The sequence below is a fragment of the Taudactylus pleione genome, unplaced genomic scaffold (genome assembly GCF_031769625.1).
Source record: "Taudactylus pleione unplaced genomic scaffold, aTauple2 ptg001153l, whole genome shotgun sequence".
NCBI classification, from domain to species: domain Eukaryota; kingdom Metazoa; phylum Chordata; class Amphibia; order Anura; family Myobatrachidae; genus Taudactylus; species Taudactylus pleione.
In genome coordinates this window covers 1,044,774-1,058,140 of record NW_028285554.1, presented here as the reverse complement: position 1 = coordinate 1,058,140, position 13,367 = coordinate 1,044,774, and the positions used below count along the sequence as shown (strand labels likewise).

General features: G+C 43.3%; 1 protein-coding gene across 6 annotated transcripts in view; it reads left to right on the top strand.

The window, feature by feature from the left end:
- The window catches only part of ADGRB2 (adhesion G protein-coupled receptor B2), a 468,088-nt gene that overhangs the window by 438,599 nt on the left and 16,122 nt on the right, over nucleotides 1-13,367 (top strand). For all 6 annotated transcript variants that reach the window (XM_088462147.1, XM_088462149.1, XM_088462146.1 and 3 more), the window contains 3 exons: nucleotides 1,906-1,975; nucleotides 3,082-3,148; nucleotides 9,063-9,148. In XM_088462147.1, coding sequence (XP_088318273.1) covers nucleotides 1,906-1,975; nucleotides 3,082-3,148; nucleotides 9,063-9,148 — 223 coding nt within the window. The remainder of the gene's footprint in view (nucleotides 1-1,905; nucleotides 1,976-3,081; nucleotides 3,149-9,062; nucleotides 9,149-13,367) is intronic.

Sequence of the window (13,367 nt, the reverse complement as noted above, 5' to 3'; positions counted from 1 at the left end):
CCATGTCTCCGCCTTTTGGCCGTCGCCCGCCTGCTACTTTATACTAATGCCGCTACAGAGCCCTTCCCTGTTGTACATCCGTGTGTCTGAATGAGCAAGGACTGAAACGCCCATAGTCAGCGTCCATATACATTGAAATGGTGATTGGTCTTTGGACGTATCATTAATACTTGCACCAGTCCTATGGCAGGTGCTGTATCTCCATCTGCGTATGGCCTCCTGTGTGAGCAGCTGAACATCTCTGAGTGCAACCACTGTCAGTGACACGCCCACAACACTCCCATAACACACCCATAAGATGGACCATCTCTGTGCGTCTGCTAAGCCACCTCCTTGTCACCGCTCAGAAACGCCCGCTACATTTTAAATGAGGGTGGAACAAGTAGTTTTTTTATCTATAAAATAAGAGTTTGATTGTAGTTGGTGGTCTTAAAGAGGCATTAGGCAAGACATAATAAGAAATAAAACGCTGACGTCACAATGCTTTCTGTGTTTAATACACCATTATCTATACAAATCCTTATGTCATGTTTCTTAATGTTAAATGGCACGGCATTGATAGATGAAGTGCATAATTGTAATGTCATTATCCATACTAAACATTCTACATGTTGTTATCAACATAGGAAGAATGACAGAAGGCTAACTGCATAGTAATATATAACAAGTGTACGGCATAGCAGTTTGTGTATTATATATTTCCATCTACTAGTAATGTCTGTCTCCGGCCCTGTTCTTCATAATGGTAAAAACTGTATGGACATGACATTGTAACAATCTGTGAAAAACTCACATTGTGGTGATATCACTCTCCAAGTATTAAGTGTGTTCTAGACTATAAGGGCCTGATTCAGAGATTTAGGGCCTGATTCAGAGCCGTTCGCTATTTGCGGTCGTTCGTTCAAAAACAAGGTGTGGCTATTCAAATGATCCGTTCGCAAATTGCAGTCTGTTCACACCTCTAAGTCTGAACGAGCGAGCAAAACATACGCTCGTTTATTTGTTAAAAACGCCCCCTGGCCGCTCGCACCATACGTCATGTCCGCTATTTATTAGATTAATCGAGTACATCGACCAGCGTATGAACTGCTCGCTATTCTTGTGGTTGGTTTTTGCTACCACAATTTTGCGAACAGTTCTGGCTTAAAAAAAACCCAGTGACGTGGTCAATGACGCTGCTGTTTTAAATATGCACACCCATAAAACGCCCGTTTTGACCTTTAAGCACGCCTGCGTTCTGATTTCCACTCCCCGTTTTCAAGCACCTTCCCCTGTTACCACCCACATACGCCTCATCCTGTCACTCAATTTATCAGGCATTCGCTATTTTGCGAGCACATGAATTTCGGCCGCACTGACTGGTTCGCGCATGCGTATAACGATCCGTACGCATGCGCAGATGTGCGAACATCGCTCGGAACGAGCGTACTGCCGCTAGCGAGTGGCTCTGAATGAGGGCCTTACTCCACAGCAATAACTTACGGATCGCATTAGCAAAAATATGCTAATGCCTTCCAAAGCTTACCCGAGCATAGGGACGCCCACTGCTGCCTTATAATATCCATCCAGCCACGTGCAACAGCCTCAACATCAGGGACATCTAGATTGGGCAGCCACACAGCTTCTGAGTGACGTCTCAAACACTGCCTCTCTCCTGACATGCAGAGAGCTCTCATGCTGCAAAGGAGATCTCAATGGCTAATTTATGCACACCCATGAAACAGCGTGTAAACGGTTCCGGCATGCCTGCGTTACCTGTCACTCACTTTGGAATGAAGTGAAGTGTGCTAGTGTAATCGCAAAGCAATCACTTGATGTGCGGAAATATCAGCATTGCATAAATCTCAGAATCAGGCCCTAAGTGTGTACATAATAATATATATAATAATTTGTTTCTGTTGCCAGGGTTGCCAGCTCTGGTGGTTGCAGTGTCTGTTGGTTTCACCAGAACAAAAGGATACGGAACACCCCATTAGTAAGTCAGTCCTCAATGTACACTTCTGATTTTCCAATAGTGAACTGCATGCTCTGTCATAATTGGAAGCATCTTAGAATGATATCTAACATTACTCTGCCGCCTAGCAGGTACAAATAAGCCTGTCACACTCAGTATTACCTTAATTTACGTATGAACAGAAGAATAAAGTCCCCCATACATGGTATGATATAGCAGGCAATCCGATGAGATTGGAACGATATCCGCGGGTGGGTATGACATCGGCCAGTGCGCGCTTCCTTGGGATCGTACATCGCTCTTCAAGATCTTCCTGCATGTTCAGTTGATCTGGGGGAGCGATGTACGGTCCCATGCAACGCTATGCGGGTGGGAGAGGGTGTTGCCGGCATATCGAGCGGTCGGAAACCCAGTCACTCCGTGTGTGGGGACCGCCCGATATGTCGGCCATCGGATCGGCCGTCACATCGCAAGGTGCATATCACACCGTGTATGGGGGCCTTAAGAATATAGTGGGGATTGCATCCAGGTCACAAGATAAGATAAATTCCACCATGCAGTTGGTTAATATTAAACAAAAGGACATTTCCAAAAACAAGAATGTTCAGGGACAAATTGTTAAAACCTGGGAGTTTGCCTGTTAATTAGGGACACCTGAACACTTTGCTATATTGAACTGAAGCTGGGTATACACTAGACGTATTGTCCACATCAGGCAGTGTGTAACCACTATGCCGTTGATGATGCGCGCTCCTGTGCGTCGTCAGAGATATCGCCCGTCGGACCAGCCATGCTGCCGAATGCAGCATGGCCCCCGCTGTTGTGCTGTCGCACCCAGCATTGGCCGATGCCGGGACCCGCCGCACGAGACATTGGCTGGGTACACATCGTTAAGTGTGTACCCAGCATTAGAATATGCATAGTATTTATTTCCTACTGACCCTTTATGTGTCAGTCAGTTCTATCTCTTTGACATTCCTACCATGATTCAGTAGGTTTTCCAAGATGATAAATGCTGAATTAATAACTCCTCCATTATATTACATTTATTAACTTGTCTTTTTTTTCTGTGTCTTACATTTTTGTCCCCTTACTACTCTTGGATTATGTGTTTCTCTGGCCTTCAGTTGCTGGCTCTCTCTAGAAGGAGGGCTACTCTACGCATTTGTGGGGCCTGCAGCTGTTATTGTTCTGGTAAGAATCGCTATGGTCAATCCTGTTTTCTTGCTTGCTGTTTTTATATAGACCTCACAAATAAAACATGTGGCAGCAGAAGTGATTGCCCCCCCTCATTTTTCTCTTTCCGTACATCCATGTTCATTTGTGTAATCTGTTGTCCCATTTTCATCTGTACATTGCAGCATTATATTCCGCCGGCTCTGCTCAGATGGATCGCTAATTGTTACTTTTACTTAACATCTCATGTCATTCAAGTATGGGCTAAGTTGACTAAGTGGCGGGTTTGCAGGTGGACTACTGGTCATCAAAGGCCTGTTGCTCCTGTAGTCCACCTTTACAAAAAATATTAAAATAAACACTGGACACACACACTGAATGTTATATTAAATAACCACTCACCTACGACCCTCATTATTAATTTTTTTTTACTCACAAATCCTTGACAAAGGTTCTTTTCAGTCCATGGAGCATAAATCGATCTTGGCAAAATAATTAACCAACTTGACTGCTCCCTTTAGGAGCCATGGTGCAACCGAGAGGTCACTTTCAGACACCTTCCATAGGAATGAATGGGGCCATGCTGATTAGTCAGATCGTGGGAACTGAAGCGCTCTGACCAATCAGTACGTCCAGTACTCCACCTGTAAAGAAGAATATTATTAAGAATTAACTTCGTACCCAAATCCATGAAATATGGAGAACATCCCTAGGTTGATTGTCCTTAGAAAGGGGATCCCCAATTTTTTGGGGGTACTCCACTTCCCTAGGAATTCCAGGCTTAGGCTGGCTGGCCTATCTAGGGCTGGTTGCCATTTTGGACGGAGAACCCCAAAGAGTGTCACCTAGGTTCAGCCTAGTGCTGGTATTGAAAAATAGTGGGGACCTCTCACCACTTTTCCCCCTATTTGTTACTACCAGACTAGTTTTTTTTTTAAATGTTACATAATTTTAGTACTTTTACATCTACAAGCCTGCACAGATCTCAGGTATCTGTGAAGGCTTGCAAACCACGGCGGGATCAAGCAGGATAGGGGTTTAGAACCGCCAGAACAATGGAAAGTTTTATTTAGAAGGGCAAAACAACTTTTAGTAAATACTGTCTTTTAGCTTTAGAACCCAACTTCAATCTGGTTCTGAATGACACAAAAGCTGCCACTTAGTAAATTTTTTTATGTACTTTTGATGTTAGCTGGTGAGTGACATGCAACAGAAACTTAACTTGTCCAGTCTTATGTGGTAAAATGTTTTAATAAATGCCCTTTATAGCTGTTTTTATTAAACAGATTTGATTTCAAATATATCAGATTAAAGGCCTAAAAGAACACTGACATGTTCAAAGGAATGCAATTTAAAAAGTGAACAAGTTGGTCATTCACTAATTTGAAGAGTGCTCCTCTAATTAGTACATGGGTGAAATTTGTTATGTGTGAGTTACCGGGTCATTTCATAAATGATTACCTATGATACCTGACATTTCAGTACCGCAAGTAGCATACTAATCAAGCATAACATAATTCATCTGCCATTCCTTACTTATGTGGGTGTATGGACTACTGCATGCTGCTTCAAACAATGTAATTAAATAGAGAACCAGCATACAATCACAATTTCAGCAGATTTCTGTATTTATTTAAATTTTTCGGTACATATGTTACCTCTTTATCAATGTATTCAAAAATACTGTAAGTGCAACGAATGTCTATAAATACCTGCAATAATTAAAAAACTGTCCCTACCTAGATTGAAAATCACATGACCTTCTAAAGGTGATGAATAAAAAAAAGACAGGTATAATAATTTAAAACATATTTTTGATCCCACAATAACTGATAAAAAAAAAAAATGAAACAAAGACACATAAATAAACAACATGAAAAAAATTGCAATAAACAATTTCTAATACAAACACTATATATAAACATTACATATAAAGAATAAGAATAAGCCTGAAACTTGAAGCATAAATATGTAAATTACAAATTCTGCACTGAAAAATAACACTTAATATATATATTTTTTTGCACTTGGGGGCAGGGCCGCAACTAGGGGAGGGTTAGAGGTACACGTGCATCGGGTGCCGAAATGCAGGGGGTGAAAAAAGGCTGACACACGGTGGCTTGGGGCTGCAGATTCCGAAAACTGCCATCCAAAAATGGCCGCCACCAAGGTGGAGACAGATGCTAGAGGTCCTTACTGAACCTCTAGTGTCTATCTCCTCCTTGGTGGCGGCCATTTTTGGATGGCCATTTTCAGCAGATTCCATGTGGACTAGCGCAAGTGCCGGGAGAAGATGCTGAAAGCTGCATCTTCTCCCGTGAAACCCCCTGGCAACGAGCAGAAACCCCCTGGCAAAGAGCATGAAACCCATGGCAACAAGCACAAACCCCATGGCAACGAGCATTAAACCTCCTGGCAACGAGCATGAAAGTCCAGGCAAGGAACATGAAAACCCCTGGAAAGGAGCATGTAACCCCTGGCAACGAGCATGGAATCCCTAGCAATGAGCATAAACCCCATAGCAACGAGCATGAAACCCCTGGCAACGAGCATAAACCCCATAGCAACGAGCATGAAACCCCCGGCAACGAGCATAAACCCCATAGCAACGAGCTTGAAACCCCTGGCAACGAGCATGAAACCCCCTGGCAACGAGCATGGAACCCCTGGTAATGAGCATAAAACCCCTGACAACGAGCAGGTAATTTTAAAGTAATTAGAAGCCGTACTGTGGGGCATAAAATGGTGTCGGGCAAATATGTAAGTGGCACTTTGGTAATAGGCATTACAGTGAGTGGTATAATGTGTAATGGGCATTATGGTATGTGGAATAATGTAATTCACTATACCAGGGACATTTGACCAGTGCACTGCCTTATGGAGGAGCAAGGGCAAAATCTAGGTACAGGAAGGGAGGGGGCGCAAAATTGCTGCCTTGCACTGGGTGACAGATATCCTAGTTTCGGCCCTGCTTGGGGGAGAGAGCACCCCTGAACGAGGCAGCAGTCCCTTGATAAACGACACAGGCAGCACCCCTGCGCAGCTACGTTGCTGGTGATAAGTGTGGCTAACGCACACACACACACACAAAAAATAACACATTGATTGACCGATTAATTTTTTTGGGGGGCACTTGGGGGGGGAGAGCACCCCTGAACGAGGCAGCAGCCACTTGATAATCAACACAAGCAGCACCCCTGCGCAGCTACGTTGCTGGTGATAAGTGTGGCTAACGCACACACACACAAAAAATAACACATTGATTGACCGATTAATTTTTTGGGGGGGCACTTGGGGGGGAGAGCACCCCTGAACGAGGCAGCAGCCCCTTGATAATCAACACAAGCAGCACCCCTGCGCAGCTACGTTGCTGATAAGTGTGGGTAACGCGCTCGCACACACAGAAAAAAATTAAATATATTTATTTTTTTCACACTGGGGGTGAAGAGCACCCCTGATGGACAGAGCACCCCCTGGACAACACAGCAGCACCCCTTATGGACTGCAGCGACACAAGAGCCACTGAAGCCCCCCTCTTCTGTCTGCAGCACAGCTCCTAGTATAGAGTAACACAGCCCTTATGGACAACAGGCACAGCCCAGCACAGCAGCCAGCCGTTGTATGGAGTGGACAACAGCCAAGCCAGCCAGCCCCTATGACAAGTGACAACAGCCAACCAGCTTCTATGCAGTATGGACATTAAGCATCCAGCCCCTGACAAGTGACAACAGTAGCCAACCCCTATGCACATACAGCACAGCAGAGGTGTTCTGTTCCAGTAGAGGTGTTGTTAGCCAGATGGCCACCCCATCAATTTGGTGGTTCGGAATTTTCTTTAAAAAAAAATGAAATGGACATACAGGAGATGCTGTATGTGGCCATTACAATTTCTGGACATTCACAAACCATAAAATTAAAAATGTCAGGCAGCAATGCCACAAACAGCACATAATGCATAGAAAAGAGTGCAAGATGGAAATGTCCTTGGGCCCTCCAACTCGGATCTGGCTCGGATCACCTAAGTTCGGGTGGTTTTGGAACTCTGAAATCCGAACCCGCTCATCTCTAATTAAAAAGCAATTTTGTAAACAAACAGGTAGTACAATCTTTGCCTATAGATACCTGATACTTGTGGGAAGGAACATAACTGCACTCAATTTATTTATAGCATGCTCCTGTCCCTACAGTACATTAAGCTTTACGACTCAAGACAGTATGTTTTTAAATGTGCACAAGGTGGTCTAAGGGGGTCATTCAGACCCGCTCGTGAGCGTCAGGACGCTCGCAAGCGGGTCGATGTTCCCCACTGCGCATGCGCACGACGGAGGGAGCTCCGTCGTGCGCATGCGCGAGACCCGGGGAGCGACGGGCTTTCCATCGCTCCGGGTCTTGAACCAAAGGGGGCGTGCTGTCGATGTTGATTGACAGCACGCCCCCTTTGGTGGGCGTGCCGGGGGCGTGCCTGCCAGACGGAGGCATTCCCATGGGAATGCCTACCATCTGAAGCCGGCCCCACTGACATCACTAGTGATGTCAGTGGGAGTGATTTTGGCTCTGATAGAGCCAAAATCACTCCAGGGCTTGTGGCAGGGAGACCCTACCGCAGGGTCTCCATCGCAAGTCCGATGGTCGCGATGGTCAAGACCATCGCGACCGTCTTTTTGGCTGCTTGCATATGCTGTGGGTGGTCACCCACAGCTATACGAGTGGCCAGGAGGCCGCTCCATTTTCATGGAGGAGGGCCCTGATTCAGAGCGAGCGCTCTGGTCAGAGCTCTGAATCAGGCCTTAAGTGTTTGTATGGATGATAATCACTGAGCAAAAATTTTGTTTTTTTGTCTGTACTTGAATGATATTTACATGTTCTACAAGGATTAAAGCTGTAAAATTTTAAGGTATTCACAACTGTGCTCCTAGATTTAACAGGTACAGTTTTTTTAATGCCGGTTTGAATGCATTTTCATTACAACTTGCATAAACATATCTGTTGAATAAAGTACCCTCACATCCCCAAGTTAATTAAAACATTAAGGTCATTTGTGCTTGCGTACACAAGGGAAACCAAATAGTAAAGGGTCAAAGTGTGTGTGCAAAACAATTGGTGCAAACAGATCATTTCATGCATTTGTTATATTTGAGAGAAACTAAACTGCCAGTTGTCAGTTGCTACAAAGTTTTTAGTGGCAGCCTCGCAGACGTCTCGTATATCCAAAATGATGGCAATTTTTTGTATGTCCAATGAATATTATGGGATGGGTATGAAATACAGGCGGCTCAGTAGCTGCCGGTTCAAATCCCGGCAGTAGCAGCCCGAACAGTCAGAATCCCGACGGCGGATGTAAGTATTCTATCCCTACCCCTCTCCCCCCCCTAACCCTCCCTTAGTGGTACCTAACCCTAACCTCCCTGCGGGGTGCCTAACCATAACCCACCCTCCAGTGGTGCCTAACCCTAACACCCCCTTCCCGCACCCTAAACCTAGCCCTCCCGGGGGGATGCCTAACCCTAACCTCAACCCCGATGATGCCTAACACTAACCCACCCTCCCCTCAGCCTGACCCAAAGCCTCTCTGGGGGGTGCCTAACCCTATGTACCCCCAGAGTGGCTAAACCTAACCCTCCCCCCATGGCTAAGACTTACCTGGCTCTGCCGTCTTACGATCCGGATGCCGGCTGTCGGAATTCCGATGCCAGTATCCTGATCCTTAAGGGGGTTTTGGCGTCGGTATCTTGCTGGGCGGCAGGATTTGGTATATCGACGTCCGGCATCCCGTCCACTGGCAGTATAACTACACTTTAGTCATACTAAAATGCTGTATCTAAAATAATGTTTTCCTTTAGTGAAAAATTTACATTTTTGAACAACTGTTTTTTTTAAATTAATTTAAGCATGCAATGGTTATCTCAATGTTTATCTGGATTTTATCTCAAAGGTTAACATGCTGATTGGCATAATTGTCTTCAACAAACTAATGTCTAGGGATGGCATATCAGACAAGTCCAAAAAGCAGCGGGCAGGGTAAGTGCATTAATTTTCCCCAACACAATAGTCAAATGGCATTTTTTTTTATCATTGTGTAAATTGTGGCTTCTTCCCTTCATGTTTCATGTCAGTGTTGACTGGGGGATACTATATCAGTATGCTCAATGGAGGATTTCAGTGTTCCATATATCCATAATGTTAATGTTTGTCTAAGATGTTGGTGTGGTTTCTGATACGGCAGCACATCATATGGCACCTTTATGGGATTATTGCAGGAGGGTGACTCTTACACTGTGTGTGTGTGTGTGTGTGTGTGTGTGTGTGTGTGTGTGTGTGTGTGTGTGTGTGTGTGTGTGTGTGTGTGTGTGTGTGTGTGTGTGTGTTGTGTGTTGTGTGTGTGTGTTGTGTGTGTGTGTGTGTCAGTCAATAGATCACTTCATTTATTCCAAACTGTGGAACAATGGAAGGAATAGATTAAAGGACCAGCAAATCTAAACGTTAAATTGCCTTATATAAAAGAATTACAAATATATGTGTCTAATGAACTTGACAAAAATTGAGATGGTTGTATCTTATTTGCATTTATGCTGTCCAGTTGAATACGAGCTGCAGTATTCTTGTTTGTTACCAGCATTTTGTGTCAAAGGTGGATTAAAGTGCCTGCTTGGCTGTGCCCTTCAATGCGAATACTGAAAAGAACTCTAGGAAAAGGTCCCACACAAGATTGTAAATGTATCTGAAATACCTTCCTATATGAGTGGTTGTTTAATACACCACAGGCATTAATTATACTCTGACACAACGCTTTGTTTTCATTTAAGAAATAAATTACAGGCCTTTAGCTAAAACACAAAATAAAAATATATGCTAATATACCTAAGTGTTAATTCAGTTAGAAGCCATAATGCAGTAATATTTTGTGCGCTAAGTTTTTGCACCCTTCGCATGCGAATTCTGCTTATCGCGTCTATGTGTGCACCCGCTTTTCGCGCAATTCAATTCTTTGCCTATATTCTGTGTGCGACTGTGTGTATCAGCATATGAAATGCTATGTTACAGTGTCAGTGGCTGTGACACTGTATTTCACATGCAGATACACCCGTAGTTACACACACAATATAGGCATGCCGCATATCATTTTAAATAGGCTTAAGCTGCTTGTGTGTCCTATTCACATCGCATTTGAAGGTAAAAAGTTGCACCGAGTCATGGCGTGGCGAGACTAGAAGGGCTTTTTAATATGCAAGAAGTAAAGATATATGTGGATACTTCTGTATTTTGAACATAATAAGCAATGAGAATAATTTGCATTATTTTATTTGGGTCTCTTTAATATGCAGGATATGGATAAATAAATCTTATAAATAAAGCTAAACATGTGAGACTTTGGGCCTCATTTACAAAGCACACATTGCTTATGGATTATGGATGTTCCGCCCAATGCACATACTGTATAAGTTTACACCTTCTTTCCATTTACAGCGTTTCCCCCCCAATGTACTGTACAAATTTACTTAGGTGTGTGGAGAGGTTGAAAAATGTTACAGTTAGCACTGTGCATAATTGTAAATGTCAGATGAAACACCAGCCTCATACCACTTTTGAACCCTTCCATTAAAGTAAACCTTTAGGTTTTTTTTATCCTAAAATTAGGATTGGCTTAGCCTCATTTGTGGCTTAAATTATTTATGAGAGTTAAGGGATATATGACATATCTTTATTTATCGGTGTGGAGCATTCTATCATTTTGCCACTTGGAAATGCACCAGTGAGGGGTAAAATGTGTGGCTCTTTAACTGGGCTTCCTTTAAGTTTAGCTTAAGCTACCTCAAGAAAGTATATTTAAGTACAACCTCACAAACAGTATAATACTCCTGGGGGTATATTTACTAAAGTGAGAGTTTTTAGAAGTGGAGATGTTGCCCATAGCAACCAATCAGATTCTACTTAACATGTAACTAGCACCTTCTAGAATAAATAACTAGAATCTGATTGGTTGTTATTGCCAACATCTCCACTTCTAAAAACTTTCACTTTAGTAAATTTACCCCCTGGAGAGATCAGATGAATATACAGTATTATTTTCAAAGCTTTTTCTAGTGTTTGTAATACTTACGTAATTTGTTATGTGTATTCATTTAATGCACACATATCAACAAGAGCTGCTGCAGCTCATATTTATCTATTTATTAACAGGTTTTTATTAAAGATATGCGGGTCGGATTTCTGAAATCCGAACACACCCAAATTTAGGGGTTCCGAGTAGAACCGGGTCAAGGTTTGGATTCACTTTTGTGTCGGTTCGGATCTGTTACCAGTTTAAAAACCTAACTCGGGTTTTGGATTCTGACATTTTTATCGTTTTTATCGATTTGAAACCAAAACAGTTGAGCATGGTTTTGCAAAACCAAAACACGAAGATGAATCCACATGCAGACCAAAACACAAGGGTCCACGCACATCTCTAGCTTTTATATAGCATTTATATTACGCAGCACTTTATAGAATATATTATTCATTCGCATGAATTATTGCCACTTCGAAGCTCACAGGCTAATTCCCTAACACATCCACTAGAGTTAATTTTTTTTGTCATAAGCCGATTTACCTACCAAGTATGTCTTTGGATTGTGGGGGATAGCCACAGTTGGGAAGCAGTCGGGAAGCCGACGGACGGAATCCCGACCGTTGGCTTCCCGACTGTCTAATCCCGGCAAGGGGTTAAATGACAGGCTTCGAAATCCCGACGCCTGTCATTTTACCTATGCTGGGAGCCCGACACCCAGCTTACCGATCGAAGGTCGGCCGGCGGTCAATCATACTGAATCCCCACAGTTCCCAGAGGAAACTGATGAAAACACAGGTAAAACATACTGGGCTCTATTTACTACAATCCGCATTGGTAATGCAGATTGTAGTGTGATATTACCGAGTGAATTCGCATTGCGAATTCAGGCAATATCACAGGGATTTACTACAAAACCCTTACAGGGACAGAGCTTGCGATAAAGCTCTGTCCCTGCTAATCCCCTTCGGAGCCTTATCACGGTATTTTCGCAAAAAAAACATGATTAAGTGCCTGCGCATGCGCCGACCGGTCGCCGCTGCTACCCCCCGATGCTAAGCCCCGCCCCCGGCGCTAAGCCCCGCCCCCCGCAATCGCGACCCCCCCGCTACCCCCCTCTCCCTTACTTACACTTACCTGCATGCTCCGGGCCTCTGGTGATGTTCTCCATTCCTCCGGTCAGGTGATCTCCCATACTGCACTGGGGCCCGATCACCTGATGACCGGGCAGCAGTGCACTGTGGGAGACCAGCTGACCGGAGGGGAGACATCACCGGAGGCCAGATCACCGGTCCCTGCAGTCAGGTAAGTAATTTTTTTTTTACTCGTTTTTTTTTCTTTTTTTTTACAGTAATCAGCTTGCGGTCTGTTTAGACCACACAGCTGATTACTGGGACCGACTCCCGGCTCTGCTCTCCCCGTTAGAGCAGAGCAGGAGTCCGGTAACCGGGGGAGACCCTGGATAACGCCACCTCCAGGTGGCGTTATTATCACAGGGCTTCCCCCGATATTTTTTTCACATTTATTTTTAGTAACTATGGTCAGATCACATTTCCCATTACAATTATGGGAAATGCGATCTGCTTTACTAAAAATAAGTGATACTTAGGGGTTGGAGTAGAATTTTACGAATTCTACTCCAATTGCCCTGTAATAACTATAGGTGATACTAAAATAATGTTAAAAGGGTGTGAAAACACCCTTTTTCACATTGTTTTAGTAAAAATAATAGAGCCCATAATCTCCATACCAATAAGACACCATTTGGTATCAAGCAGATAGCCCCATTAATGTGAGGGAGCAATGCTATCTGGTGTGTTATCATATCGCCTATATATATATATATATATATATATATATATATACAGGTTGAGTCTGCCATTTCACAAAATTCCAAAATACAGATTTTTTTTTAACATGACTGAGATAAAACCTTTGCTTTTTGATGGTTCGATGTACACAAACTTTGTTTAAGGCACAAAATTATAAAAAAATATTGTATAAAATTACCTTCTGGCTGTGGGTATAAGGTGTATATGAAACATAAATGAATTTCATGTATGTACAAAAACTTTGTTTGAGACACAAAATTATTGAAAATATTGTATAAATTTACCTGCAGGCAATGTGTATATAACACATAAATGAATTCTGTGTTTAAATTTGGGTCTCATTCCCAAGATATCTCAT